The 25,122-nt window shown below is 47.9% G+C and overlaps 1 protein-coding gene across 1 annotated transcript in view; it reads right to left on the bottom strand.

Annotated features, from left to right (window-relative positions):
* TLN2 (talin 2) overlaps positions 1–25,122 on the bottom strand; it is a 119,898-nt gene that overhangs the window by 59,051 nt on the left and 35,725 nt on the right. The window contains exons 9-24 of the mRNA XM_063142845.1: positions 24,174–24,278; positions 21,230–21,385; positions 20,163–20,264; positions 17,536–17,612; positions 16,255–16,435; positions 15,595–15,708; positions 15,001–15,109; positions 13,394–13,602; positions 13,169–13,267; positions 11,782–11,949; positions 10,288–10,582; positions 8,534–8,700; positions 7,017–7,145; positions 5,239–5,352; positions 1,108–1,221; positions 751–885 (exon numbers count right to left, since the gene is read on the bottom strand). Coding sequence (XP_062998915.1) covers positions 751–885; positions 1,108–1,221; positions 5,239–5,352; positions 7,017–7,145; positions 8,534–8,700; positions 10,288–10,582; positions 11,782–11,949; positions 13,169–13,267; positions 13,394–13,602; positions 15,001–15,109; positions 15,595–15,708; positions 16,255–16,435; positions 17,536–17,612; positions 20,163–20,264; positions 21,230–21,385; positions 24,174–24,278 — 2,274 coding nt within the window. The remainder of the gene's footprint in view (positions 1–750; positions 886–1,107; positions 1,222–5,238; positions 5,353–7,016; positions 7,146–8,533; positions 8,701–10,287; positions 10,583–11,781; positions 11,950–13,168; positions 13,268–13,393; positions 13,603–15,000; positions 15,110–15,594; positions 15,709–16,254; positions 16,436–17,535; positions 17,613–20,162; positions 20,265–21,229; positions 21,386–24,173; positions 24,279–25,122) is intronic.

Raw genomic sequence — 25,122 nt, 5'->3', positions numbered from 1 at the left:
CACAGATGGGCAAAATGTGGCCCTCCCAGGCCACTGATATACTAGAAGACGTTCCCCTCTGATTCTGCCTCCCTAACTGCTGCTGACAGCCCGGGAGTGTGATTGTGCCAGGAAAGTGGGTGTGCTTGGGGACTCATTCCTGTATGCCCTCTTCTTCAGCACAATCACGTTTTGGGCTATCAGGAGAATGATTTGAATCATGTGCTTCCTCCTTGCCATCCAGCTGATTAGCAGGAGGTGAGATCTCAGTGTGCAGGGAGGTTTAAACCTCCAGGAAGAGGAACCTCCAGAAAGGGGAGGTTTAAACCTCCAGAAAGGGGAGGTTTAAACCTCCAAGAAGTGGAGGCTAAACCTCCAGAAAGGGGAGGTTTAAACCTCCAGAAAGGGGAGGCTAAACCTCCAAAAAAGGGGAGGTTAAACCTCCAAAAAAGGGGAGGTTAAACCTCCAAAAAAGGGGAGGTTTAAACCTCCAAGAAGTGGAGGCTAAACCTCCAGAAAGGGGAGGTTTAAACCTCCAGAAAGGGGAGGCTAAACCTCCAAAAAAGGGGAGGTTAAACCTCCAAAAAAGGGGAGGTTTAAACCTCCAGGAAGAGGAGGTTTAAACCTCCTTATCTCTGCATACTGAGGGGTGTGTGTGTAGGTGCATACAGCCCCTGACCCATCACTCTTTGCCCTATGTATCCCTCAGGGGGAAAAGGTTGCCCTCTCCTCCTTTAAATGCGCTGCTCATGAGCCTGGAGGTCCACCTACCTTTTGGGAGGCAGTTCGTAGTTCGGCAAGGCTGGTGGCAAGGTTCTTGGCGCACTGGCTCAACTGCATTGCTGCGGCCTGGTCTGACACTGTGGGCACGGCCGCTTTGGCCGAGGCCACCATTTTGCTCCCCGGCTGTTTAAGAAAGATAGAGGAAACAGGTGTTGGAGCAATTAGCCCTGAGTCGATGTATCCATTTGTGTGCAGAGCTTGTCCATGCAACATCATCAGGGAAACAAAATATTACCAGCATCATCTTTGGCAGGGGTGGGGTTTCCCCAGAAAGCTCCACCCCCCTCCCTTAGCTCCACCCCTTCCCCCCAACCAGCAACTGGTTCTTCTTCTAGTTTACTGTACCTGGAGGAAGTTTTGGCTAGAATTGATCAAAGCAAGCTGAGCGCTCAAGTCTTCGGCCTGGGCTTGGCTCCCCCTCACGCCCTGGACTAGCTGTGGGATGTGATCAGCAACGTTCTGCAGGGAAGAGAAAGCCGGAACAATGGGCCTGGGATCCAACTGAAATGGTCAAGGCCCAAACTGAAAGCCGTGAACCATCCATGTGGAGAATTGTAGGAATTCACCCCAAAGGATTTTCGAAGCCATTATCTGAGGCAGGGTGTTGAATCCCAAGCCTGTGGGCCCAATCCACCCCTCTGGCATTCTCCACAAGGCGACGCCCCCTTCCTGTGCCTCCCCTTTTCCCATCTGCCAATCGTTTGAGGGTTTCCCAGTTCTTATACAGTTTAGTTTCTTTTCTAATAGGTCGAAATGCCTCTCTTAAGGCTTAGCTATGGACAGAAACCGCCCAGAGAGCTTCGGCTATTGGGCGGTATAAAAATGCAATAAATAAATAAATAAATAAATAAGAAACAGCTTTAAGATAAAATATGCTGGTATTTATTTGCCTTCCCCCACCCTGGGAACACAGATCATGTGAGCTTCTCTGGATTCAGCCCTTGGACTGAAAAAGATTCAACACTATTGATCTGCAGTATCATAACTCACCAGTAAAAATAAATAAATTGCTACTTCCTCTGCCCAGAAATCCAACTAGGGAGCACAGCTGGGCAAGGAACAATATGTGCAAATACAAGTTGTTGTCAGGATAAGGCCTAGTCTCCCTGGTGTGAATTCTGAATCAAACTCGGAGCCTGAAGAAGAAAATCAGCCAAGACAGGAAGCAGGGGAGGAAATTCTCAAAGGCTCTCCAGGAGTCAAGGAGGAATCTTCGTAGGAGCTTATCAAACAGGAGGCCCAGGCTCAAAGATCATCCCCCCTACCTCTGGGAACTCAGTCTTCGTTGGATGGAGAGGGAGCGTTGGAATTGACAGATCCCAGAGTCCGCCACAAGGTCAAGCAGGCAGAGTTGAGAGGAGGTGGGAGGTGGTCTGCCAGACTAGCCACATGGCAGAGGTTACAACTTGAAGACCCCTCCCTGAAGGAGGGCCCCAGTTAAAGTCTGTCAGGCATGGCGGGAAACCATCCATTTAGTTGATAGCCTACCAAAGCAAGACAGTTGCCTAATGAAGTGTACAGGGTAGCTCCTAGCATTCACACTCTCTTCAGGTGTGAAGAGGTCTCTACTTACTGAATAAAGCTTTTGTGGATGGCACAGTAGGCCTCTTTATTGTCTCACAAGTCATGGGAGGGCTTGGAATCACAACAGTTGGGTGCATGATGCATTCGCTAAGTAATCTGCTGGGACCAGGCGGACACAGCCCCCTTCAAAACCAAACGCCCGCGCCAATCAACCAGGGACTAGATTGAGTCCTTCCTGGTCTGACTTCTTCTTGAAGAGCCCTGATCAGGACTATTCCCTATCTGTCTGGGGCTTCAGGTATGTAGTTACGTAGTTGCGTGCAAGAAGATAAAAATGCATCCCATCTCCCCTTGTAGCACGTTATCTAGTTTTTGCAGCTCTGCAATGGTCCACTCTGGTTTGAAGACTTTGCTTTCATTGCTCAGGCAGCCATCAGCAGAAAAGAGGGAAAATGCATTTCTGGAGCAATAATAAGCTCATTAGACAGGTTTGTTTGGATTTGCATCACTTTCGGAGCACCCGGGGACCAGAGGCGAATGCAGAGCTGGCCTGCATTGCCAGCACATTAAGCCCTGAGATTATAAATATGCATCTGATGTGTTTCATGTCTCCACACCCATTTTGCCTCAGTTCTACCATGAGCCATTGGTCTGGAATGAAGGTGAACCTCCAGCAGTGTAAACAAGCTTCGCTTTTGCACAACGAACAACAGCGTCTCAGAATTTCCATCCTGTAATACCTTGGAAAAAGCAGCCTGGCCAGCCCTTGCAATGAAGAAGAAGATATATCTGTGACAATCACTGAGGGGAGAGAGAGCTGGTCGTGGTTACCTAATTCATAAGAATGGGTCATGTTTGCCTAATTTGAAAGGTCTACCTAAACCAGCATTCTGTCTCCAACAGTGGACAGCCCAGTGGGAAGCTTGCAAGCCCAGCAAGAAGGCAAGCCCAGAGATATACAGCCTCTGAGCATGGGGAGTCCATTTTGCTATTATGGCTAATAAGCAGCATGCTATAGTGGTTAGTGTTGGATTGAGATGTGGGAGACCTGGGTTCCAGTCCTCACTCAGCCATGAAGCTCACTGGATGACTTTGGGCCAGTAACCGACTCTCAGCCTAACCTACCTCACAGAGCTGCTATGAGGATGAGATGGAGAGGAGGACTACGGCTCCTCAGAGAATAAGGCAGGATATAAAGATAACAAATAAATAAATAGACCAGCCCTCATCCATTGATACAGCCAATGGGCACCGGCACATCCTGTGGCAGTGAGTTCCATAGGTTAAACACATACAAAGAAGCCCTTTCTCTCCTGGGATGGGGAGAAACATGGAAAACATGAATGCTGTATGGTTAAAAACTGGTTACTGCAGTGCAGAATCATGCTGCAAACTTTGGCTGGAATCAATGAAAAGTTATTGAAGCAGCACATCTTTAATTTCCCCCCGATTTGCCGCCTTTTTAGTTCAAGATGGTGGTTGAAATTTTCACTATGCCTAAAAACATCCCAGGTAGAGGTAGAACAAATCCCAAAAGCTTCATAAAACACTCGGATGTATGTTTTTGAGTCCTCAGAGGACATACAAACAAACACTGCCTTGTATTTCTCTAGAAGAAGATGAGGCCCCAGGCTGGGAAATCTACCCGGCCTGTTGCTTGCACCAACCTACAGAGATGTGCTCCATGCACCAAGGTCAAGCAAAGGCTGAAAGAGAATGACTGAGAAACGGGGATCATCGCCCGATTACAGGAAAGTTGTTTGACTAACTGCATCAATTTACATTACATCAGCATTACTAGAAGGACGATTTAGTAAGATCCCGGTTAATCAACGGAGATGTCCCTGTGGTTCTGGAGCAATAGAATCTGTTGAACATGTCATTTTGCACTGTAACATGTATGAGGAATGCAGAAAAAAAGTTAATCTTTCCTTTATTAACAGCCTTTTCTGGATGTAGCCCCACAATATTGGTATTAATCTGTTTAAGGGATGTGTCCTCCCACATTACTGAAAGGGTCTCTAAGTTTCTCATGACCTCAATGCAAATTAGAAAAACAACATTGCTATCCTTCTGAGAGAAGCACTCACCAAGCTGTATTTTGTTTTTATGTCACTTTTTATCTATCCTTTGTTGGATCCTGGAATGGATCCTGGTTATGTTTTTCCATTGATTTGTTAATTGCTGAGGAGCTGGAGGAACAGAAGACTCAGCAGAAAACTTAAAGGTCAACTCTACACCTGGACATTGATGTCATGATTGAATAATTGGTTAACTGATTGTCTTCAATTAAGGGTTGCAAGGAGTTGCATCATTGTATAGGTAGTCTATAAAAGTAAATGTATTTTCATGTGCAGTAGCTATCAGAATGTATCTGTGATGTCCCTCATGTGAGCTGTATTGACTGACCGTTTGTAAGTATTTGTGTCTGTATTGCCATAACTAAAATATATATTTATATGCCAGTAAAAAGGTTTGTTTTAACCTATACAAATCTCTGTCTTAATTCATATCTTTGCTGACTTGGCTGAGAACCGTTGTAATACTCTGCTAGTTTCTGTACGGGCCCAAAACAAACAGAAACTTAATACAAATGCTTATGTGACAGAAGCCCAGTCTGTGCAATAACTAATAAGCTTGTAAAACCCATAACTCAACATCCTTTGTATGTTTTGCTGTTGATTTTGCTGGTCTGTGACCGTAATAAATAACAATGAAACATTAGAGTAAAAAACAGTGGTGTCGGCTTGTGGTCACTGAGCGGCCAGGGAAAAAACACTCTGTCCATGCTTGGAACTTTGTAGAACGGGCTATGCAATGCTAAGCCCCGAGGAACAAACCACAGAGGAAAAGCTACCATCGCCCTCAGAAGCAGTTCAAGATAGGTGGAGGCTCTTGCCATGAACAACCTTAAAGGAAGGGTTGTTTTTTTGCCCGCTCAAGCTACTGTACCTTACAGCTCTGGACCAGATGCTGGTGGGCTGCCGTGTTTTTGTTCGAGATGGCCGCGTTCTGTGAGGCGGCGATGGTCTGAGTGGCTGCTGCTGCTGCCTGCTTAGCTGCAACCTGGAAGCAGACATACATTCAAGATTGGAGGAGAAAAGGGGGTTCAGCTGGGCAGGAATATGAGAAGGCACAGCACGGCATTTTAAACTCCACTTCCCAGAAGCACGGTTCATTGCAGTGCAGTTTGATTTAAGAACGTAAGAACATAAGAAGAGCCCTGATGCTGGATCAGACCAAGGGTCCATCTAGTCCAGCACTCTGTTCACACAGTGGCCAAGCAGCCATTGGCCAGGGATGAACAAGCAGGACATGGTGCAACAGCACCCTGTTGGATCCTGGATTGGATCTGGTTTTTATTTTTCCACTGTTTTTACAATTATCTGGAGACCTGAAGACAGTGAGGAGTCAGCAGAATGTATTCCCTTAAAGGTCAAGGTCTCAGCTGGACACTTATTGAATTATTGTATGGAAGCATTTTTCTGCAATTAATCAATTAGTGATTGCATCATTGTACAGGACTGCCTATATAAGTAGCTGTGTTTTTCATGCTTGTTATTTCTTCATCTTACCCCATCTTGATGTATGCTGCTGTGTATTGATCGTTTGTATTTGTATATGTGCTGCCATAACTAAATTATTTCAACTGTCAGTAAAGGATTTGCTTTTAACTTACAAAGAATCCTTTGCCTCATTGAGTCTTTGCTGCGTTCTAAACTGAGAGCCGCTGCTACTTCTGCTCAACTCAGGTTCAGAGTGTGATTTTCCAACACACCCTCCCACCCATGTTCCCCAGAAACTGGTGCACAGGCTTACTGCCTCGGATACTGGAGATAGCGCACAACTATCAGGGCTAGTAGCCATTGATGGCCTTCACCTCCATGAATTTATCCAACCCCCTTTTGAAGCCATCCAAATTGGTGGCCATCACTACATTTTGTGGTAGCGAGTTCCATAATTTAACTATGTGCTCTGTGAAGCAGTCCTTCCTTTTATTTGTCCTGGATCTCCCAATAATCAGATTCATGGGATGACCCCGGGTTCTAGTATTTTGAGAGAGGGAGAAGAATGTCTCCCTATCCACATTCAACACACCATGCATAATTTTGTACACCTCTATCATGTCTCCGCTTACCCTCCTTTTTTCCAAGCTAAACAATCCCAGTTGATGTAACCTTCCCCCTCATAGGGGAGATGCTCCAGCCTCTTAATCATTTGAAGCAACATCTAAAGTAGGGTTGTGCACGGACCCCCCGACCCGCTTTGGAGGCCGATGCGGAACTTCCACATCGGCCCAATTTGCTGCAGTGCACGTTGGTTCCTTTCTGACCTGGCTTGGATCAGGAACTAAAGTGAGATGCATTGCGGCCACCATTTCCAGAGGGTTTTATGGAAATATGCAAGTCGCTCTTTTTAAAATGGGAACCCTTGAAGAGGTGCGGATGGCCGCCGGTGCTCATAACGGGTCCAGGTAAGAAGCAGGCGGCTGGGCAGGTGTGTCTGGGAGGGGCAAGCGGCCTGATCTGACCTGCTTCGGACCAATTCGACCCACTCCATATCTGGACCGATTCGGGTGCAGGGCTGCTTCCCGCCTCTGGCCACATGGTCAGTGGCCCTGACGTGCTCCTCATGGAAAGAAAGCCACCACCTGGCTTGGCCAAGCTGCTAGGTCTTATTAGCGACGGTACATAAGAAAACCGAGAGAGATTCCCAGGCTGTGTTCTCACCTCTAATCTGTTCACGATTTTCTTCTTGATGGCATTCTGAGCAGCTGCGTTGGTGGCCACCCTCAGGCCTTCGGCCGCTTCCCGGAGCCTCTGCTGTTGGTCTTCATTTTCTGGGTTGGCTGCCGCTCCCTGGCAGAATCAGTCGCACACACACAAAACAAAAGCTGTAAGAGACTTCAGGGCTGCAGTTTAACCTATCGAGAGGGCTGCTTTGGATGCCCTGGTCTACGTACGGCCTGCAAATAGTCCCTGAGCCGGGTGCCCCTCCAGATGTGCTGGACAGCATGGACATTAGCCATGCTGGCTGGGGATTATGGGAGTTACAGGCCAATACATCCGGAAGGCTGTGCTCCTTCCAAATTTTAATCCCCTATGCGGGGAAGACTTTAGGTGACACTTTGCTCGTACAGAACACAGCAAAAGGGCTTCCTGTATATTTCATTCAATATTGTTACTGTATTAGCATTTGATGTACACAGGGATGGGCGAACAAGCAGTGTTCAATATCGCTAGGATTCTCCGAAAATCATCTTGCAGCTCATCTTATACCTGATTCCTGTTTGCGTTTGTGATCGCTGCTCGCTCTGTGCGAACAGGAAAACCGTGCAAACTGAGGAGCAAGCGAATGTGAAATTTGCACAAATTTGTGAATTTGCACAACTTTCCTCCATGCTCTAAAGCAGGCTGATTTAGTCTACGGGGGGGGCGGGGAAATCTGTGCAAAAGCAAAATTGTGCAAAGCGAACGTGACCACATGTCAGGCAATTCGTGAACATTTTTGGTGGACATGTGCTCACGCTCCTGTTCGGGGCTTTGAATTGGGCACATCTGCATGTTTTGTAAGCAAAAACAAAATACTCGTACGCCTGCAGATGTACAGTCTGGAAGGAAAAAAGCCACACGGCCCGGGGTGCAACCTCAAAGAACCCCTCAACACAGATGACCTTGTATCATCCAAGCCTCCACTTCACTCCTTATCTGTGAAGTCCTGTCAACTTTTTGTACAGAGCATGACCTCCCCATAATGGTGGTTGTGGCCTCCAAGTTAGCAATCTGGACATACAATTAGCTTTCTACCCCTTGCATATCATCTATACCCATACATCTGTGTACACATTTGCATGTACGTTTCTGCCAGCACAGAATAAATGGATGCTGCAGCACGTTGAGTTTAAGTTTTATTTGCAAATTTTAACTGCTTTTTTAGGGTTTGCCTGTTGCTTTTATTATTTGGGGGATTAGATTGCGGAGTTTGTTTTCTTTTTACTGTGCCTTATATAAGTCTAATAACTTTCTAAGAGGTCTTTATTAACAGGATAAAGAAACAATGCAATTTTTATGTCCCCAAATCAAACTAAAATTAAATTAAAAGGCACCAAAGGTATTTTCGGCAAAATTGTGAGAACTCAAATCAATGGCTGATGTTGCTGCAGTGGGTCTACTGATACGACCCATGCAAATGACATCCAAATACATTCCCACAGCACCTTTCCTCCTAGTGACTTTCTCCCGAATACCTTTGCGGCTTCAACCATCCGGGCTGTCGAATCAGCCAAAAGTTTTGCGGCGGCCAGAAGTTTCTTGGAATTCTCCATGTCAATTTCCGCCTCGGCGTCCGACCTCATGGCGTTCACAAGATCCGAAGTCGCTTGAGCTAACACCCTGGCCTGCCGTACCATTTCACCTACAACAGTATTGGGTTAAAAATCTGCTTTTTATCTCTCCTTTATCCCTCAACATCCCATCCAGACAGATCCTTGCCTTCCCAGGCAAGTTCTTGGGAGCTACAGGATTCACCAAGCGCAGGGTGGGCGTGGTGGAGGGAACCTAATGGAAGCTCATGGCCCTAGCAGGGCTCCACTGGGCTTGCTTCTCCGTTGTTCATCTGGTCCTAACAATGGTGGTTATGAGAAGGAGGAGTACCAGATGCTCCTGACCACTTGCTCCCTGGCTCTCTACCTGCCAAGCCAGCAAGTGGCAGCAAGGAGGAGAAAGTGGAGAAGGAACAAGACAGCTGATGGCAACAGTGGAGGGGAACAGGCCTGTGGAGGGTGGCCTGTCCAAGGACCCTCATACGACTTACACGGCTTGGGACCACAATACTTGATGGAACGCCTCTTCCGACATGAACCTCCCCGTACACTACGCTCAACATCTAAGGTCCTCCTCCAGGTGCCTACTCCGAGCAAAGCTCGGAGGGCAGCAACAAGAGAGAGGGACTTCTCTGTGGTGGCCCCCCAATTGTGAAACGAACTCCCCTACGAGGCCCGCCTGGTGCCGACATTGTTATCTTTTCGGTGCCAGGTCAAGACTTTTCTCTTCAACCAGGCGTTTAACAGCATATGCTGACTTTTTAACTGACCCAGAATAGATGGATATTGTATGCAATCTGGTTTTATGCTTTAAAATTTTGTATATTTGTTTTTAATGTTCTGTGTTTTACTGTTCGTAAACCGCCCAGACAGCTTCGGCTATGGGGCAGTATATAAATGCAATAAATAAATAAATAAATAAATAAATATAACTGGAGCTGGCAGTGATAAAGCATTCTGATTGGGTGGCTGGGAGACACAGCAGTGCCCGAGAAGGGTAGTGTGGAGAGCCGCCCTCATTTAAGAGACCCGTAGCTCAGTGTGGTGGAGCCCCTGTTTTGCATCCAGAAGGTCCCAGGTTCAATTCCTGGCATCTCCAGTTAAAAAAAGGGTCACGTAGCAGGCAATGGGAGAAACCCTTTCCCTGCTGGAGAGCCACTACTAGCCAATACTGACAGACAAACAGGTTGACCTGGGAAAGTGTGCACATTCAGAACGCATTACCTGTTGAATTCCTGTGGCTTCCTGAGCTCGCCTGCCTCCATTGCACAATTGCCCAAACCCTCCCCCTAACCCCCGTAAATCAGTTGCCCATTCTGAAATACCAGCACTGTTTTATTTCGGTTTAGATGGTACCCAGCTTGTCTTGCGTACAAGCAAGTCTTTCTTAAAATGACTCGAGAGTGTTCACCGTTTCATGGACAGCCAGCCACGAGACTTTGACCACGTGCTTATTCCCCCCTGCCCCAAAGTCAGGAATGGACCATATCCAAGCAAAAGCCACAGTTTCCTAAAATAAAATGCGTACAGGTCCTTAATAACACTTGGCATTTATACAGCACTGCATATTATCCTTGCAACAACCGCCTTGTAAGGTAGGCCCAGGTCGATATGAAGAGGGCAAGGCCGCCCCCACCCTGGTCAGGAATCCAAGCTGACGTCAAGTTCAAGCAGCTTACCAGCATCCCCCATGGAACTGAAGATGCTCTCGGTGACACACATGATGGTGTCCGTAGCCTGGTCGTAGCGCCCGATGGGCTCCCCCCGGCTGGCAAACTGCCGGACATGCTGCAGGAGATCATTCAGGGCCTGGCTGACCACGCTGGCAGCCGCGCTGACCTGCTTGAGCAGTTCCGTGTCGTCCGTGGCCGCCTGGCACGCTCGGACGCAGTTCTCCACGGAGCGGTCCACCAGCTTCCCGGCTTCTATCAACTGCTCCTGGCACACGGGGGAACTGATGGTCGGGCTCACCACCTACGTGGAAACACAGGCCGCCGTGTCACTTAGGAAAACTGGCCACAATTCTTTCTGGGTTTTCTTTTTTTGTTTGTTTAGCCTGCCCATCCTCCACAATGGTGCCCTCCCATTTTATCCGCTCAACAACCCTGCAAGGTAGGTTAGGCTGAGAGGGAGAGAGGTCACCCATGAACTTCATGGTTGAGCGGGGATTTGAACACAGGTCTCCCTGGACAATTATCTGAAATTCCCACCACTACGTCATGCTGGCTCAAAAAACACTTGCTAAAATGCCGTGCTTATGTGCTGCTGAACCAGTATGGGGTCATGAACAGAGATTGGATGGCTGTCCGGCAGGGATACTGTAGTTGCACCCTGCATTGTAGAGCCTGTGTTGAAAAGGGGTTGGACTAGATGACCTTCAAGGACCTTTTCAACTCTTAACAATTGCACAGTTCTATGGCTCTGAACAGCGGGAGATGAATATCTCATAAGGCATGAAAAGGGATCGGCAGCTAGCAGCGGAGGCTGGTGGCTCTGATATCAGTGGAGTGTTGAATCTGCTCCAAGTTTCAGTCAGAACCAACTATCCAAGAACTATCCAAAAACTATCCAAGGTGCTTCACATTCAGCTATCCATTGGTTCACACCTTGGATACCTCCTTTACAGTTCTGATGGAAACCCAGACCAGATTGACGGTTCCACTGACATCAGAGCCACCAGCCTCTGCTGCTAGCTAGTCGTTCCCTCTGACTAATCCAGTCATTTCAGGTGATGCACGAGAAGGAGGAGGGCCAGGATCTCTTCTCAATCATCCCAGAGTGCAGGACACGGAATAACAGGCTCAAGTTACAGGAAGCCAGTTTCCAGCTGGACATCAGGAAAAACTTCCTGATTGTTAGAGCAGTACAACAATGGAACCAGTTACCTAGGGAGGTTGTGGGCTCTCCCACACTAGAGGCCTTCAAGAAGCAGCTGGACAACCATCTGTCAGGGATGCTTTAAGGTGGATTCCTGCATTGAGCAGTGGGTTGGACTCGATGGCCTTATAGGCTCCTTCCAACTCTACTAATCTATGATTCTATGAGGACTTCATTGACTCCGGATGCTTCACTACCTGCTAATCTAGGTCTGCTGTCTTCTTCTACCAAACACCCACCCATGAGCAACTGCTGACGGAATATTCCAGAAGGGCCCAGATACCCCAAACCCATACCTTTGCGCAGGCAACTAGCTGAGAGGTGGAGAGGGCACACTGCGTAGCGGCGGCGATCACCCTGTTCTGCAGAACCGCGTCCTCAGCCACCTGGGCCACGTTCTTGGCCTTTAGCACCAACATGGCGGCGGCGTTGGCGACAGCTTTGGCAAGACTCATCAGCACATCCTGGGGAACGAGCAAAAGCCAAGAGAAATTGGGGGGGGGAGAGTTTCAGGGGATGACTCAACGTTTCATCACTCTGAAGGGGACGTTAACCACATTTTGAAACCTAAAAGTCACAGCACTACAAAGCCTGGTGTTGTTATTGTTGCTGTTTCGTTGTAGCAAAAGGCATATATTTTTTGATGGTGTTTAAATTTTGTATACTTTATTTTAAAAAAGGTTCACTGTTTTTAACCTTTGTAAACCGCCCAGAGAGCTTCGGCTATGGGGCGGTATGTAAATTTAATAAAGAAATATATAAGAACAGGACACACATTTATAGGACTGAAACATATTTATATCAAGGTAGCAACATTTAATTGATCCATTAGATTAAACATATTAAAAAAATTTTTTAATCTGCAATCTTAAACACTAGAAATGTTGAACTTCTTTCAGGCTGAGGGCTGAATCCCATTTTGGATAAATTCTTGGAGACCGCATTCAGGGGTAAGGTCAAAATACCAGCATATATTTTGACTTAAAACTCCTACTGACATTTAGGCAAGATATAAGGAAGGAAAGGAAAGGAACCTCTCGTGCAAGCACTTGAGTCATTGCTGACTCCATAGGGCCGCCTGCTTTCGCTGACGTTTTCTTGGCAGACTTTGTAGTGGGGTGGTTTGCCATTGCCTTCCCCAGTCGCGGTTACCTTTCCCCCAGCTAGCTGGGTACTCGTTTTACCGATCTCGGAAGGATGGAAGGCTGAATCAACCTGAGCCGGTTGCCTGAGAACCAGCTTCCGCTGGGATTGAACTCAGGCCGTGGGGAGAGTTTCGGCTGCAGTAACTGCCGCTTACCACTCTGCGCCACACGAGGCTCTGTGGCAAGATATAAACTACTGCTTTATAAAGGTATTAAAGTGCACTGACAACTGTTGGGGCCCATATCACGTCCCATATACTGTTTTCAAACTGCTTTATAGTGTTATATCCTGTGTAGATCTGGCCTTAGAACGGGGGGGGGGGGGGGAAACTGCTCAAAAGCATGGGGAAAAGGGTGTGTGTGCGATCTTCTGTGATACCTTAGAAGGCCAGATCAGAGAGATAATCAAATGATCGGCTAAAACTCCTAGGAGTTGCCCATTAACATTTCTTTAATTGGGTTGCAGTCCGAATTGATTATGTGGTACTTATGGTGGCATTCTAGGCTGGATGAGAAGCGGCCCAGGTGTGGCCTTTACCTGGAACCGTTCGTCCGTCTCATTCTCTCCGATCTGCCTGAGAAGTTCCCCGCTGGCTTGGCCGATGCTTCCGGCAGCTGTCAGGACTGTCTGGCGAGGCTGGGAGGGTGACAGAGCGACAAGAAATGAGGTGAATAGAAGCATAAACTTCTATTACTAATATCTATGGTTAGAGCTCTGACGGCATTTCTGCTCTCCGGCTGTGAGCTACTTTGTTGACCTTACCTCTCCTGAGGTTGGCTCCACAGCTTTCAGCAGGTCTGAAACCGCTCCTGCCAGGGTCCGAGCGGCTTTCAGGAGGTCCTCCCCACTTCCAACTTCATCGTCCATCAGTGCAGCCAGAAGCTTGACCCCTTTGGACATCTCAGTGAGGTTGGAAGAGATGGTGGTGATGGCGCATCCCACGGCTGTGTAGTCAGTGTCTACAGGGTCACCTGCCAGACAGGAAGGTTTAGCCACGAATGTGTCAGAAAATGGAAACGCTTCCCAAATTAAGATGTAACCTGAGGTTTACACTGAGGTTTTAGTAGGGGTGTGCGCCACTCCGTTATGGATCCGAAGTGGAGCGGGCCAATCTGCACCTCCTAAGTGTGGTTGCGGAGCGGATCGAGGGAGGTCCAGATTGGCCCGAAGCGGTTCGGAATGGTCCAAAGCGATTTGGGCCGTTCCGAAGCTTCGGAGCCAGGTAAGTGGGGAGGGGAGCTTACCTGGCTCCACTGCCGCAGTCTGTGCGGTGATGTCGGCGGAGCCAGGTAAGTGGGGAAGGGGGGGCAAAATGCGGGCCGAATATCGATCTGGACCTCCGGATCTCGCTCCAGATCCGGTTCCGGAGCGGATGGGTGGAGGTCCAGATTGACCTGAATCAGTTTGGGCCCGATCCAGAAGGTCTGGATCAGGATACAAAATGGTTCGGGGAGGGCGTGCACAGCCCTAGGTTTTACTACTGCTTCCTCTCACGTTTTAAGTCTTCATGGGTTCTTAATTTTTGCTGTTCATTGTTCTAATGGATTCATGGTTTTGTTATATTGGACTGTTTTTGTCAGAAGCCACTTTTGGTGATTTCATATTATAAATATTCCAGGTTTCTATTAACTAAGCAGAAGTAACATGATGTTCTCTTGCAACAGAGCAAGGAGGATTGAAACGACAATTTACAAAGACCCAAGTTACACTGGGTGAATTCCCTCAACTGCATGGATGGTCTACTTCCTCTTCCGATTTGGAACGGTGGAGTAGAGAAGGGTTCCCACCACTAGGACTCAGGACAGTTGGCTGCACAAGAGGGCCTCCAGCTCGCAATAACCAGCTCGCTCTGCACTCTTGGAGACGAAAGACGGAGGACGTCACACCTCAGCAACTGCATCTCTCTCTCAACAGGTAGGGAAATATGAAACTTTTGGTTTAGCTCCCAAAACATGTGAGCATTCCTTGTTCAAAGCCCGGATGTGATTATGAGCATCTGCAAAAATGTTTGCAAATTGCCAGACATGCTCACACTGGATTTGCGCAACTTCCCAGTTCAATTTTGCGCGAATTTCCTAATTTGCACAAATCCCCCCTGCAGATGGAATCAGCCCGGCTTTAGAGGAAAGTGGGACAAATTAGGAAATTCTCTGCCTGGAGAGCCAATGCCAATCAGAACAGACGACATTGGGCAAGATGGACAAATAGTTTGACCTGGTATAAAGGAGCTTCCTATGGCCGCCTAGCCACGATTTGACATTATCTCTGAATTAGCCCTTCTTGGGATATCTCCTAAGCCAACACGACGTTACAGAAGAGGCCATGCAGCCAAGAGCAACCCTGGCAGAAATCCATGCTTGCCAATTTACCTGCCGTCAAGTTCACGACGGAGGCCGTTCCTGCGGTGATGGCGTCAACCTGAGAGTGTATTTCGTGCTTCGACTCGTCCACTTTGTTTTGAACCCAAACTCTGGAGGCCTGGAAAGCAGTAGGAAAGTCAGATTCAACCTAAGCAGATATCTGTAAGGAGCAGCTGTCCAACTGAGAGCGGAGGAGAAAGCATGCCTGGGACAGAGGTGGCCATGCCACCGTTCTCTTTGGCAAGCAGATGTTGAGTTTAGGGCTGCAGAATGGCAGGCAGGTGGATCTGACCTCCCAGGAGGGCACAGTCCGAAGGAAATCCTCCTTCACAACTGGACCGGAGTTGCATGAGGGCAAGAGCTACTCAGAACAAGATATATTGTCAAGATCTGACTAAGGCCTGGTTCACATGGTGGTGGATCAAGCACGTCCCTCCTGCAAAGGCTACCTGAGTGCCCAGGGAGAACAGCCAGATGTAGCACAGCTTTGCTCCTACAAAGCCGTCCCAAATATGGAAGAACTGCCAAGAGGAGCCTGAGCGCAAGGGGGAAAGGAGCCGGATGGCAGGACATCCAGCACAATGGCTTCTCCCAATTGCTTACCATGTCATTTCCTAACGGCGGGAGGTTATCGACTTCCGTGAGGTCAGCCTGTGCCTGTTGAACCGCGTGCATGCTGGTGTTGATGGTGCCCATCAAGGCTTGCTGAGCAGAGGTCTGGTGAAGAAGGGCAGGACGGGGCAGCAGAGGGGGAAAGGGGGTTAGAAGCTGTTCATACGTGGCTGTAAACTCTTGGGACAGACGTCCAAAGTGAGACGTTCCTGTCCCTATTTGCGGATTGGGCTCCCCCAATGGGTCTTAACTGCCCATTCAAGCCGCCATAAAATACTTCTCATGGTGCCAAGGAACACTCTTTGTTGCTGGGAAAATCCTTTCCCCCTAGCTATTTTGAGGATTGCAGCTAAGCTTAGAGGGGACCTGGGAATTCTGGATGTGTGTGTGTGTGTGCATCCCTGTGAGCACTGGTTGCATGACACCACTGCTCCCCAGCTGTTCCCGCTCTCCCCTCCCCAATGTTTTAGGAGAGCGCTGCCAGAGGGGATAGCCCAGTGGTCACAGGAAGTGGTTCCAGCACACACTAGAAACATAGAATCATAGAGTCATAGAATAGTAGAGTTGGAAGGGGCCTATAAGGCCATCGAGCCCTTATAGCGCTAGTTGCTAAAGGATAACAGAAAGGGAACGTCTGGGAGGGATGCTTACCAAGGGGGGCATGTGACCCCTGTGCATTTGGCCAACCGTCACCTGCTGCTGGGGCGAAGGCATGCTGCCAACATTGAACGTCTCTGGCCCGGTGGAGCCCGAACGCATGACTGCCGGCAGCGCGACGGAGCCGTGCTCGACCTTCCCCGTCCGGTTGAACTGCTGCTGGAAGATGGTCGACCTGCAATGGGCAGAATGGGCCGATGACCTATTGATCGGAAACTTTATTTTCGACACTATGCCGTTCTTCTTAAATAAACGGCCTCCACTTTGATCTAGACCAACGCCCTGAGAAGTGGGTGAAGCTGAGAGAGAGAGAGAAAGAGACTGTCCCAAAGTCCACCACGACAGCTCTGCAGTTAAGCGGGGGAATGATTTCCCCTGTCTGAGCCCTACAACTTTACCCGGGGGTGGGAAGCCTGTCGCCCTCCAAGTGCTGTTGGACTGCAACTCCCATCAGCCCCAGCCAGCACAGCCAATGGTGAGGGATGTGGCAGTTGCTGTGCAACAACATCTCTCTCTCTCTGTGTGGGTGTTCTACATTCCTCAGCCCTGCTCTAACCATTGCACTACACTACATTGAAGGCTAGGTATATTTCACCCTGTTGCCTTTTTGTTTCAGAGCTTGGCTGGACGTTGTGGAATGGGCTCCTCCAAACTGATGCCCTCCAGATGTGTTGGACTTTGATGTCCAACACATCTGGATGGCACTAGGTTGGAGAAGGTTCTTGTAGAGGAGGAGCAGCTATCCCTCATCTTTCAAGAAGCCTTGTCTGCCTGCCGTTACTGATCTATCCAAGGAACCGCTGATGTATTTCCAAGGAACCTCAACATTTCATGGAATACAGACTGAAATCCGCCCCCTGTTATCTTCCAGGGCAGTGCTAGATTCAGGAACAAGCCAAGTATGCCATGGCTAAGGTCCTCATATTATCAGGGGCCTCTAAATATGCTGTCCCAAGCTGCAAAGGAGAGGCTAAAGTGAACAAGATTAAGAAGCATGACGCAGAGCCCAGGAACGTGTGTCCAGCCCCAAAACGTGGCTCACAGTCCTTTCAAATCCACTCCTGGTTTCCTTCCCACAGGGCTGCTTCATTTCAGCACCCTCATTTAGGGTGTTTCTATCGCTGTTATTGTGAAGTTACTGCAGTCTTCTCCAACCTGGTGCTCTCCAGACGTGGCAATATTTTACCCAGGCCTTCCTGGCTCTTAGCTTGTGCTCCTGGCCAGTACACTACTCCAGAGTAGAACCCTCGTTCACTTCCACACGTGCGAACGTACTTTTTAGGCGACACGGATTCTTCCAACATCGTCGATTCCTCGTCCCCTTCCAGTCCAAATCGGTCCTTGCTTTGCTTCTACAGAAAAAGGAAGATGAAAGAGGGCCCCTTCTTCTAAAATCCATCCCCCACAAAGTTGTGCATCCCGAGCTAGAGCTAAATATTTGGCAGGAGACTTTGGCCCAGGATCTGGGTCTCTGCTAAACACCTGCAAAGCAGTGGGCAAAAGGATGGTTTGAAGCAGAGAACTACAAGTGGGCAGAGTGTGTGTGTGCCCACCTGCCATTTTCCTCTTCAACACTCTCTCTGTAGCTGCTTCCCCTGCCCTGCCCCGCCCTGGAATCCTGGCTGGTGGGAAAAGGGAGGGGAGGGGTTAGGCATGGCCCCTCCCACCCACCATTCCCCTGCTGCCAGCGGTCCCTTTCTCTCCCTGCTCTGCAGCTATTTGGCACCCAGCTGGGACTGTCGCCGAACATGTCATTAAGTCACTGTTCTGTGGCAACAGCAGAATTCTCCTTTCTGGCACACAATAGCCTGACAGACCCAGTTTTGCATCGAGGCTGGGATCAAAAAAACTACTTGAGATGCACCCAAAGGCTTGAACAGCACAGCTCCCTTCTGTTGCCAAAGCATTTCACAAGATGACATAGAGGGCTGCTCTCTGGGAAACGATACCCACCCACTCACCCCGGAAGCACTAGAGCGGTGTCCTGGTTCTGTGTGGATCCCAGTCCCTGAAGAGAATGTCGTCGCATCTTAAAATGGTGCCATCATTTGCCTGGGCAATATATGCTTTGAAAGTCCCCCACTAAGAGAACGACCCAGCCAAAGTTTAACACCTGATTCCAAGGGGAGAGGTTTAGGGACGTGCTTACTTTGCCCAAGTGAAATCAAAGGGACTTGAATAATAATAATTAGGGATGTGCTCCGCTTCTAATCGGACCGGAGAAGCAGTAGCGGAGCGGGGGGGCTTCGCCTGCCCTTAAGGCGGAGGCGAAGAGGATTGGGGGGCCGGCGGAGCGTGGCGAAGAGGATCGAGGTGAAGGCGGATCCTTCGCCTCGATCCGGAGCTCCGCCGGAAAGGTAAGTGGGGTTTACCGGGCCCTGCCGCTGTCGCTGTCGCCCATGCGGCGACAGCAGCAGGGCCCGGTAACGCCCCCCGCCCTCCTCTCCCTTACCTGTCTCCGTCCGCGGTCCGTCAGCATCTCCAATTGAGCCCTTGGTTCCAGCAGGAAGTCTGGGCCGCACTTGCGGCCCAGACTTCCTTGTGGAACCACGGGCTCAATTGAAGACGGTGACGGACCGCGGATGGAGGCAGGTAAGGCCCCCCTCCCCCTTGGTCCCTTACCGGGCTCTGCCGCCGTCGCCGCATGGGCGGCGATGGCGGCAGGGCCCGGTAACCCCCCCGTCCTCCTCTTTTTTACCTGCCTCCGTCCACGGTCCGTCAGCATCTCCAATTGAGCCCGTGGTTCCAGCAGGAAGTCTGGGCCGCACTTGCGGCCCAGACTTCCTGGTGGAACCACGGGCTCAATTGAAGACGGCGACGGACCACGGACGGAGGCAGGTAAGGCCCCCCCTCCTCCTTACCGGGCTCTGCCGCCGTCGCCGCATGGGCGGCGATGGCGGCAGGGCCCGGTAACCCCCCCTATGGGGGGGGACCGGAGCTCCGATCCGGATACGGAGCTCCGAGCGGAGCGGAGTGGGCACAGGCGGAGTGGGGGCAGGGCGGAGCGGGCCGATCCGAAAGTGGCAGATCTTAAAGTGAAGCGGAGTGGGGGGTCCGTGCACACCCCTAATAATAATACAAGTAGTACTTTGACTGAACCATGCCCTGATTTTACAGTTCAACCCAATATTTTGGAACGTCTTTATCACATAGCAAAGTACTATGATAGAGGTGTACAAAATTATGCACGGTATGGAGAATGTGGATAGGGAGACATTTTTCTCCCTCTCTCAAAATACTAGAACCCGGGGTCATCCCATGAATCTGATTGGTTGGAGATCCAGGACAAATAAAAGGAAGGGCTTCTTCACAAAGCGCATGGTTAAATTATGGAACTCACTACCACAAGATGTAGTGATGGCCACCAATCTGGATGGCTTTAAAAGGGGGTTGGATAAATTCCTGGAGGCAAAGGCTATCAATGGCTACTAGACCTGATTGTTGTGTGCTACCTCCAGTATTCGAGGCAGTAAGCCTGTGTGCACCAAGTGCTGGGGAACATGGGCGGGAGGGTGCTGTTGCACCATGTCCTGCTTGTTCATCCCTGGCCGATGGCTGGTTGGCCACTGTGTGAACAGAGTGCTGGACTAGATGGACCCTTGGTCTGATCCAGCATCAGGGCACTTATGTTCTTATGTTCTTACTTTTAATTTGCCTTCCCCAGCTGGAAGCCCTCCAAATGTGCTGGGCTATACCTCCCATTGTCCCAGCCAACAAAACAATGGGAGTTGTAGTTCAATACATTTGGAGGCCGCCAGGTTGGAGAAGGCAGATTTACACTGAAACGTAAATCAGCAAAATACCACTGACCCAACTCCACACGCTGAACTCACAAGCTTAGCCCACTTTCTAACCCAACTGCACGAAAATGCTATTCCCACAATGAACATCTCAGGGTTTACCTTCTTGAGGATGATATCAATGTAACCAGCAATAAGTTGAGAGATCTGTTCGCCTTCAGTGGTTTGTACTGAGTAGTAACTTTCTTGATACTCGCCAAAGTCCTAAGGAAATAACGTGTTGTTGTTGTAGTAGTAGTAAAGTCACTCACTATTAGACCCATTTTACAGATGAGACGCAGAAGCAGAGAGTAAACGCCTGAGGCCATACAAGTGAGTCCATGGCAGAGGCAGATAAAGGAACTTAAACTCTTCCCGCCTTCCCCCGTTGCGGTCCCAATCCATATTGGGGTCCCTGCACCCACTTTAGAGTAAAAGAATAATGTGTAGCTTGGCCCTTAGAACCCTGAAAAAACAAGGTTCTCAATCATGCGGGGAATATAAATGTATGTTCCTCCACTGCAGACACTCGCCTTCCAACTCATGGACAGCAATGGTGACCGAGGGAGCAGAATTAGCTTGCTCTCCCTCATGCAATTCTAATTATATGTGGGATTCAAACACCCCAATAGAGCTATTGTCCAGCAATATACATTTGCCTACAGTAACCCCTACACAAAAGGTTTTTAAAAAAACTTGGATAGAGGGCCATCGTCAAGGGTAGGCACAGTGGGCCATCTGCTAAGGGCCCACACCCCAGCAGGGTCTGTTGGCAAGAGACCCCTGGAATTGCTTCTCTCCTTCACCCTTGCAACCTGCTCGTTCACCTGGTTGTTTGCTCTTTCCCGGACAACGGAGCGGGTGAGAAGGGGAGCAGCAGATGCGCCTGCCAACTTGCTCACCTGCTCTCTGCCTGTCAAGGAAGCACGTGGGAGCCATGATGAGAAGGAGAAGGAAGTGCAAGAGCAGCTGGTGGCCATGGTGGTGAGAAAGTAGGCTCATTGAGGGAGGGCCACCAGTGAGGGTGTCTTCGGAACGTGGAACGGGCACTGCTGGGATGCTATTGGCTTGTTTGGACCATTGACCTACAAGTTTTGAGCGCCAAGACCTCTGACCAAGGAGATTTGCCAATGGAGTGGAATCTCCTTCACCCTTTCATCTACTTCTCCTTCCATGCACACATCGATTACCAGAGTAAAGCTTTTCGGGGAAGCCGCCCAGCGCTTCACCGTCGTCAGGGGCCACTCCTGTAAGACCTCTTTGGTCTTCTCGTCGACGCGCATCACAGACTCCTTGGTGATCCCCAGCAAACGGGGGACCAGCTTGTTTTTGCCCTTCATTTTCTCCTACGAAGGAATCAAAACAAAATGAGAGCTCACACAGTTCTCATTTCTGCTCAGAGGCTGCGACAGAAGGGCGGAGGGCTGCAAGGCGATCTCATCAACGTGCACGCTCTCAGTTACCCTGACTGAGAGGGGCTGATGATTTGGATGAAGGGAAATGAATTGGGGGAAGCCCTCCGGGTGCCTTGAAATCAGAAACGGTGAAAGAGAGGTAGTATGTCTGAGCTATCAAGGAATACAATTTTGTTGCATTGCACAAGCTGTTGACCTTAAGTCTTAAGGGAACATGAACTGAATCCAAGATCTACAGTTAGAGGAAGAAAATTTACTGCATCTCCGTATTCATTCTTGGTTTGAACAGTCATTTTTTTTAAAAAAAATTAGGACTCAGCAAAAACATTTGGCACAGCAGTTAATACAAAGGCACGGTATCAAAAACTTGTTTATCCCAAACACCCTGGTTATTTGAAACTATCATCCATCCTCCCTTGTTCCATATATAATGTTTGCAATCTTCCAGACTTCTGACTAGTGTATAAAGGCTCCAACCTGCCATGAAAAAAGATGGACTCCAGCATGCTGTCTGTTCAAAGCATGCACCAATGCAAATGTCTGTCTCTTTCTCTATATGTATATGTATATATTTTGGGGGAATTTCTGCATTTAGGGGAGATTTGCACATTTTTGCAAAAGCGAATTGGTTCAAATGCAAATTTGGGCAAACTTGGGAAACTGGAAAAAATCTGATCCCATCAAAGGCTAAAGGAATGTAAATGGGCATTTGGGGGGGATTTGTGTATTTGGAATTTGGGCAAATTTGGAAAAAATTGGGGGAAACTGATTTGGTCAATGGGCAGACGATGGAATGAAAAGCACCTGATACAAAAAGTAGACAGAATATATTTTACAAAATCTGTACAACCCTAACCTAAACAGGGGTGGAAAACTTCAAGGGCTAAGGGAGCTAAATTCCATCCAGCAAATTTTAAATTTGTAATTTTGCATTGCTGCTCTTTTTATCTGGTTGAGCTTTTATATTGTATTTTATATTATAGTTTTATACTGTTGTTTTATACTTTGAATGTTTTTAATTTTTGTGAACCGCCCAGAGAGCTCAGGCTATTGGATGGTATAGAAATGCAATAAATAAATAAATAAAATTTATTTATGGAGGGCAGCAGAGAGCACTTCACTGAAGGCCACGGCAGGGTGTATATGGCCTGCAAGTCATACGTTCCCCATCCTCGGTCTAAACCCTTTAAATAAACAACATTCAAGTGTTTCTGATCATTTTTAAAATCGTGAGGTCTAGAAACTTAGTTTTTAAATATAAAAAGATGAATGTTTTATTTATGACATTTTATTCTTTTCATTCTAGGAGCGTAGGTGCTTTATACGCTCTTCCACCCCATTTTATCTTCACAACAACTCTGTGAAGTTGATTAGGCTGTGAGTTAACGACTGGCATAAGGGCATCCAATGAACTGCATAGCTGAGTGGGATTTGAATTCGGGTCTCCACCATCCCAGTCCAACACTTTTACCCCTATACCACACTGACTCTGCTCATGCAATTCTCAGGATCCTAACAAGAGCCCCACATATCATATTTCAAGAATTGTATGGTGTTATATTATGCCTTTCCGTCTCCAAGTCATTCTAACCTGTGGAATGTAGAGATGCAATGCATCTTTCTCACCAGAACCTTCGTTAGGCAAAATAACAACAATTTCCAGGTGGTTTCCTTGCCTTCCCTCGCAAATTTATCACAGCTAGGCATTCCACGCCGTGGATGCTGAAATGACTTCATTACCAATTGCTTTAGTCAGTACAAAAAAAAGTTAAAAGAATTTAATATGCATTTCTAATTTAACACACTCCAGCATGGCACTGCAGACAAATAATTACCAAAATTGTTGTCTTCCTATAACATGTGATGGTGCCAGTTTGAAGCCACCTGTTATTCGAAGCTCTAAGTCATTTCAGCATTTGAAAAAGCACGGCCTAATTAAGCCGCACCACTTAGCACCCTGGGAGAGCCATTTTGTTCTTTGTGTATAAATCGCTCCTTTGCAAGGTGGTTAACTTGCTTGAAAAGAATGCAGGGAAGTGGTTGGCAGAAAATCTTTAAGGCTCCTCAAGAACCATATGCATTTTTAGTTAGCAGAGAAATTGCCTTGAAACATAGAGAATTTGCCTTGAGCCAAAATAGAACATAATTTAGGTGATATTCAGTGGCCCCTGCGAACAGTGGCTAAGAGTTTGCCCAATTCACTGGCAGAAGCATTGCTGTCATTCTGATTTGACTTCACAATAATGCCACAAAGCCACTCCGATTTGACTATGCAGTGATGTCTCAAAGACAATTCAGAGTGAGGGTCAGGAAGCTTTGCCCTCACTCTGATTTGTATTAACGACAAATTTGAATATCTGATACCTCCTCTCATACTCCATTTTAAGACTGTAACTAAATGCAGATTCCATGACTTAAACAGCAGCCAACCTTTTTTCTTCCCCACTCTCGATTTATTTGTCATCTACCCTGATGACAGATTCTGGAGAACCTGACCAAAGCACACTTATGACCAAAATGCCTATTTTTTTATTTTTTTAAAAAATCTATCTTCAGGACAGATTAATGCAAATCCATTCTTAATTTTGATTGAGAATCTGAGGTTTTCAGTTCTCTCTGGAAGACATCTCCTGACTTGAAAAAATCCAGGGCCATTTTATAAATAACAAAAAAGAATATTTAATGAAGTTAATCCAATTCCAGCCAAAATCCCTCTTACCTTAACAAGGAAAAAGGAGACTCCATAGGTCCTCAGTGATCGAGCCAACTTTACATACTTCACCTTGGCTTCTATTTCTGTCATTTCTCCGCAGTTTTTGTGTTCCTGTAAAGAGGTTCCAATTTATCATTTTGTCATTGCTTAAAAATCTACTCAGGAGCATGGGGACCCCGAAAGGTCTTTTACAATGCAATCCTATATACAGTATGTCGACTCAGCAGAAAGCTCCACAGAGTTTAATGGGACTTACTCCCAGGTAAGCGTAGATCTGATTGCCGCCTTATTTTATTTTGTGTTAAGCCATGGCATCTTACTAGCCTTCCCCAAATGGTTTTGAAAGAGACAAGATTCAAAACACCCATCTTGTACTGGAATGCACAACCTCCATTGGAGAGGCAGGACTCCCCGGACATTTTTGTTCAGATCCAGGGCCTGGACTGTCCCAAGAGATCAGAGCTGGTTGTGCACTGTACAAATAAATAAACAGGTCCCCCCCTGCTTCCAACACTCATTATACAAAAAAGAGCTAATAGAAGAAGGGGAAAAGGAGAATGGATTAGAAAGATCTTGCATTCAATTAGGCGTAACCGGCCCCCATTTCCCCCTTTGCCAGCTTTCTCACCTAACTGAATCTCTTCCGTCATTTATGATTAATTTATTAAATTTGCAATCTGCCCAATAGCAAGTGTTATCTGAGCCGATTACAAGGAGCTAAATGGATAAAATGCAATACAAATGGTAAAAGGGGTACGATGCATTACAAAATGACAGACAGCACAGGGATGGATGGATGGATAGATAGATAGATCTAAATCTATACACACAGCCATACAATTCTACAAATTCAGTCTCTAAAATGCCTGGGAGAGAAAAGAAAGGCCTTGGCCAGGTGCTGAAAAGATAACACCAGAGATGCCAGGTGAGCCTCCTTGGGAAAGGTGTTCCATGG

The sequence above is a fragment of the Elgaria multicarinata genome, chromosome 16, assembly GCF_023053635.1.
Source record: "Elgaria multicarinata webbii isolate HBS135686 ecotype San Diego chromosome 16, rElgMul1.1.pri, whole genome shotgun sequence".
Classification (NCBI taxonomy): Eukaryota; Metazoa; Chordata; class Lepidosauria; order Squamata; family Anguidae; genus Elgaria; species Elgaria multicarinata.
This window is presented reverse-complemented; position numbering and strand designations above follow the sequence as displayed.